Source organism: Anabrus simplex, chromosome 5, assembly GCF_040414725.1.
Source record: "Anabrus simplex isolate iqAnaSimp1 chromosome 5, ASM4041472v1, whole genome shotgun sequence".
Classification (NCBI taxonomy): Eukaryota; Metazoa; Arthropoda; class Insecta; order Orthoptera; family Tettigoniidae; genus Anabrus; species Anabrus simplex.
In genome coordinates, this window is record NC_090269.1 from 368720095 (window position 1) to 368726094 (window position 6000).

Genomic DNA, 6000 nt, shown 5'->3' on the forward strand with positions numbered 1-6000 from the left:
AAATTACTAGTGTCCGCCTCTGTAGCGTAACGGTTAGTGTTATTAGCTGCCGTCCCCGGGGGCCCGGGTTCAATTCCCGGTACTGCCAGGAATTTAAGAATGGCAGGAGGGCTGGTATGTGGTTAAAATGGTACATGCAGCTCACCTCCAACGGGGGTGTGCCTGAAAAGAGCTGCACAACCTCAGGTTGAGGACACGAGTTTACTTCATTACTAGTAAAACCGTCTGGCTCCATGACTAAATAGTTAGCATGCTGGCCTTTGGTCACAGGTGTCCCATGTTCGATTCCCAGCAGGGTCGGGAATTTTAACCATCATTGGTTAATTTCGCTGGCACAGGGAATGGGTGAATGTGTCTTCTTCATCATCATCATCATTTATCCTCATCACAATAAGCAAGTCACCTACGGGAGTCAAATCAAAAGACCTGCACCTGGAGAGCCGAACATGTCCTCAGACACTCCCGGCACTAAAAGCCATACACCATTTCATTTTTTCACTAGTAAAACTACAGGAAATACGGACCCTACATATCACCCGACTACTCGGAAACATCCTATCAGAAAACTATTTAGTCATAGACGATAACATCATGTCCTCCAGGCCTTTGCTACAAACAGTAGGTGTACTGCAGGGGGAAACAGTGAGCCCTCTATTATTCAACATTGCAACCTACAATGAGGCAACAGCTACGAGAACTGAGGAAGTAACACCGTACTTATATGCAGATGATATGACTGTGGTTTCGACAAGCCGAGAAAGACCTCAGAAATCCTTTAATAAACTTGTAGAATAGTCAGAGAAGAATGATCTAGTGAACAATGACAAAAAAAAACTGTGACCATGATGTTCAGGAGAAGGGGAAGACCATCCAGAGAAGATATTTCATACTTGAAGGAAAAGGAAGCTGGAATTAGTGAATCAGTTCAAATACCTGAGCATAACATTCCAGACCCACAGGGAATGTTTTGCAGTTCACATGCGAGAGAGGGCCACAGCAGCAATTATAGCAGTAAATTACTTCTCTCGCCTGAATCTTTTATCTTTAAAGACTGCAATTAAGCTTTTCAGACTCAAGATAGTTCCAACTGTAACCTATAGACTAAAACTCACTTGGGAATATATAACCAAGAGAGACCTGGTAAAAATGGAACAAGTAGAAGACGTCAGCTTAAAGAGAGTCCTTTAAGTGCCTCAAAAGATTCCCAGGCAAGATTGATTTACAAGACAGCAAGGGAGCCTTTCTTCATTGAGGAAATAAGATATGAAATGACATTGTCATATACACAACAAAGCAAGGTTCTACAGTATTGCAGACACTATATAAAATGAAGAGGAACATGCCTACAGACTTATACGCCACAGAGGCTATGACATCAAATGAATGGAAAAGTACAAACGATAAAACAAGACACACGATTAATCATTTTGTGGTGCATGGATTTCACTTCAAAGTGTATACAAATAAGAAATTCCACGATCTGACCTCAGACTGCATATGTGAATAGTGTAGGGTTCAATGTAATAATGTTATTGGCTTTACGTCCCACTAACTACTTTTACAGTTTTTGGAAACACCAAGCTGTCAAAATTTTGTCCCCGAGTCCTTTTACATGCTAGTAAATCTACCAACACGAGGCTGACGCATTTGAGCACCTTCAGATACCACCAGACTGAGTCAGGATCGAACCTGCCAAGTTGGGGTCAGAAGGTCAGCACCTCAACCGTCTGAGCCACTCAGCCCGGCAGAGGACCATGTGACAGATACCATTCTCTAGTATGTAATAAAGGACTATTTCAATACAGAAACTTTGCACTGAATGGCAGTTTAAAAATTGTAATATTATGTAGGCCTAACATGCACATTATGCGCTTTTCTATTTAATAACAAAAATTACATTTCTTTACGTATTTCGAAGTATTTAGCCCAGTGAGACTGGTTTACACAAAATTATGGTTCACAAAAAATTATGGTTCGGGTAAAGATGCCGATCATTATCAATTTACTTGTAAGGGTTCTCAAATGCTATATAATATATTCTTAACAGTACAAGGAATGAATTAAGGAGAAAAAATACTGTGATATTCCACAATTGCCCACGAAAAAAATATTGGTAAACACGAATGTTATTAAACAGCTAAGGTACATCAATGAAAGGTACACCAACACTAAGTTACAAATGATGGTGCATGCATATTAGGTAGTAGTACAGTACAAGGGACCTTCAATAACTCAATGTGTTGATTATGGACAAGGTCCTTTTGGAAGCATATGCCAGGTTACAGAAGCCACCATGGCTCGGGCGACAGTGCGCCGGTTTCTCACCACTAAGTTCCATGGTTCAAATCCCAGTCACTCCATATGAGATTTGTGCTGGACAAAGCAGAGGCAGGACAGGGTTTTCTCCGGGTACTCTGGCTTTCTGTGTCATATTTCATTCCAGCAACGCTCTCCAATATCATTTAATTTCATCAGTTAGTCATTCATCATTGCCCCAGAGGAGTTCGATAGGCTTCGGGAGCTGGCACAATTCCTATCCTCGCCGCTAGATGGGGGTCAAGTGAGTAGAAACAGGCTGTGGATTTTTCATGCCATGTGATACTTGCCATGAGTGATCCACGAGCAATGGATATGCCAGAAGGAATGATCAGCCAATCAGACACTTTAAGTATTCAATCAATTAACACTGATCTGCATTCAATAATAAATAATGTTATTTGCTCTTATTTAATGGTTTCTGGAGACGCCGAGGTGCCGGAATTCAGTCCCGCATTGAGTTCATTTACGTGCCAGTAAATGTACAGATACGAGGCTGACGTATTTCAGCATCTTCATACACCACCAGACTGAACCAGGATCGAACCTGCCAAGTTGGGGTCAGAGAGCCAGCGCCTCGACCATCTGAGACACTCAGCCCGGCTGATCTGCACTCAGACCTGTCACCCAGGTGGCAGATTTTCCATCAATTGTCTACCAAGTCTTTTTAAAAATTATTTCAAAGAAGCTGGAAATTCATTGAACATTTCCCTAGGAAAAAATCATTCCAATCCGTAATTTCTCTTCCTGTAAACGAATATTTGTCCCAATTTGTCCTCTTCAATTCCAACTTTATCTTCTTACTTTGATCACTCCTACTTTTAAAGACATTATACTGCTCTATTACATAATTCTTCTTATTTATTTATGTATTTATTTATTCATACTGCATATATCTGAACACACAGTAAGCCTCTGTGGCTCAGGCAGCAGCGCGTTGGCCTCTTACTGCTGAGTTCCGTGGTTCAAATTCCGGTCACTCCATGTGAAATTTGTGCTGGACAAAGCAGAGACGGGACAGGTTTTTCTCTGGGTACTCCAGTTTTCCCTGTAATCTTTCATTCCAGCAACACTCTCCAATATCATTTAATCTGTCAGTCCTTAATCACTGCCCCAGAGGAGTGCGCCAGGCTTCGGCAGCTGGCACAAATCCTATCCTCGCCGCAAGATGGGAGCTTCATTCATTCCATCCCCGAACCGGTCACTGATTGGAAAACAGGTTGTAGGTTTCCATTTTCATATCTGAGCACATGACTCTTCATCGTAACGGCCTTAGACCTCCTCAAAAATTCTAAACTCAATTATTTGCTGAAAGCACTTGCCTTACATGTTACAAATCTCATGTTATGATCCATACTGAAATCTACTTAAAGTCAAATAATAATACTAGATTATAAATTCCACCTGTTCAATACATAAGAGTTTTTTATTTAAATTTAAGAAATAGTTCTTAACATATTAGATATAGGGACATGTTTCACCCATAATGAGGGCATCATCAGCCTAAAAACCTCATACCTGAAAGAAAGAAAGAAAGTTCAGGATCCTGATTGTTCTTATACGTAGTTTTTAACAAAGGTCTAAATTATAAATAAGAGGATACTGTTTTAGGTACAAATGTGTATAAAATGACTAACAAGTAGAATATAGTAGTTGTAAGTACTATTATGACAAAGTCTCGTAATCAATCCTTATTGTAGATCTTTACGAATGTCTTGTTTTTTAAATGTCTGTAACAAGTAGTTAGTTAAAAGTTCAAAAAGAATACGTAAATGCTGCGTTGAAAATCTGGTAAGTATGGTTCCTTATTCTGGAGATGGCATAAGGAGCTTATAATAGCTTTATATTTAGGATAAAAGTAACTCTTAGTGGTAGTTAAATTTAAATTCAAAGTTGAAGTTGTTAATTTTATATGAAAAGTAAAGACGACAAACTTCTTGAAGCACTTAGGAGCGAGGACAAGTACTTTTTATAATTAGCTGGTAGATGTGGATGTAGCTTCTTGTATTAAAAGTCGAAAGGAAAATGTGCGAGGTTGAGTAGAGCTTGTGGTGTTATGTCCCTTCGACAGTTATGTTAATTTATTGTGGTTGTTTGTAATATGTGAGGTATGTTTTTTGTAGTTCAGACAGGTACGTTTTGCCTAATAGACATTTTGAATGTTCACGATTTCTTTTGTTTTTTTATATTTATATGATAAACATCCTGATACTGTGCAAACAAAGAAAAGACCGCTTACTGATGTGAACTATATATATATATTATTTTTTTTTGCTACTTTGCTTTACGTCGCACCTACACAGATAGGTCTTATGACGACGATGGGACAGGAAAGGCCTAGGAATGGGAAGGAAGCGGCCGTACCCTTAATTAAGGTACAGCCCCAGCATTTGCCTGGTGTGCAATCAATTGTTTTACGTCGCACCGACACAGATAGGTCCCATGGTGACGATGGGATAGGAAAAGGCTAGGAGTGAAAAGGAAGCAGCCATGGCCTTAATTAAGGCACAGCCCCACCATTTGCCTGGTGTGAAAATGGGAAACCACGGAAAACCATCTTCAGGGCTACCAACAGTGGGATTCGAACCCACTATCTCCCGGAAGCGAGCTCACAGCTGCGCGCTCCTAACCGCACGGCCAACTCGCCCGGTATGACGTGAACTAAAACCAACTGAAAACTCATGTCTTAGAAGAATAAGAGATGTGATAATGCTTAACCTTCTGAAATGTGCCATAATGGAGAAAATCATTCTGAAAAATTATAACGTTTATTACTTCATACAGTACTTATTAATATTTATTTAAGAAACCGGATGTCTATTATGCATTCAAGTTAAACAATAGCACTGACAGGAAGATGAAAGTGCGGCTAACAGCCGCAACGATAGCCGATGTGTTAAAAAAATGACGTTAGCCGATGAAGGTTAAGAGGAACGGAGAGAGAGCTAAAGTCAAGGATGGAACCTAAGACAAAAAGAACTGAGATAAGACAAAGACAGAAATAAAAGTTACTGAGTTACGATTTCCAATGCAGCCACTCTGTACAATGAACGGTGTGCAAATGTTTTTTCACGGGGTCAGTTTTTGATCCGTACCGTGGACCAAAGACCTGTGGTCATCAATCCCACGTGGCCTATTTGTTACCATAGAAACCGGGTTACTAAGCAATCTACCGTGTATGTTATGAAAGGAGTTAAATAAGTTTCCAGACACTAAAACGTACTTCTGGTAAAGAATATGGAATCAATCTAAAATACAAACACACGAAGACATCTCACCAACATAAAACATACCTGCACACCGCCGAAGGAAACGGATAGCACTTTCTTTGTCACGAATTGGATCCATGATTTCAACTCGCTACCTAAGGTACTAACAGGACATAACATATAACCCGCTTATCATACTCAAAGATTTTTGCCGCCCAAGTCAACACCTTAAATCTGACATAGGATTGGCAGTTTAAATTTGACGTTCTACCAACGTACGAAACGTCACTGTCGGCCAATAAACGAATATTACTATTCCAACAAGTCTTCTTTAGAAGCGTATCTCACAAATAAACTTCGATATTGATTTCTACCTAAGTAATCAACTTCTGACTATCCTATCAAATGCAATGCAATATATCTGAATGTGGAACATTACTGTTGGCAGCACTTTCCAGATATTGTTTTCTTCCTG

General features: G+C 39.8%; 1 protein-coding gene across 1 annotated transcript in view; it reads right to left on the bottom strand.

Moving 5' to 3' along the window:
• The window catches only part of LOC136874927 (centromere protein I), a 331694-nt gene extending 325961 nt beyond the window's left edge, over nt 1-5733 (bottom strand). Inside the window, exon 1 of the mRNA XM_067148637.2 lies at nt 5610-5733. Within this exon, the coding sequence (XP_067004738.2) occupies nt 5610-5664 (55 nt within the window). The 5' untranslated portion in view covers nt 5665-5733. The remainder of the gene's footprint in view (nt 1-5609) is intronic.
• Between the last annotated feature and the right edge of the window lie 267 nt (nt 5734-6000).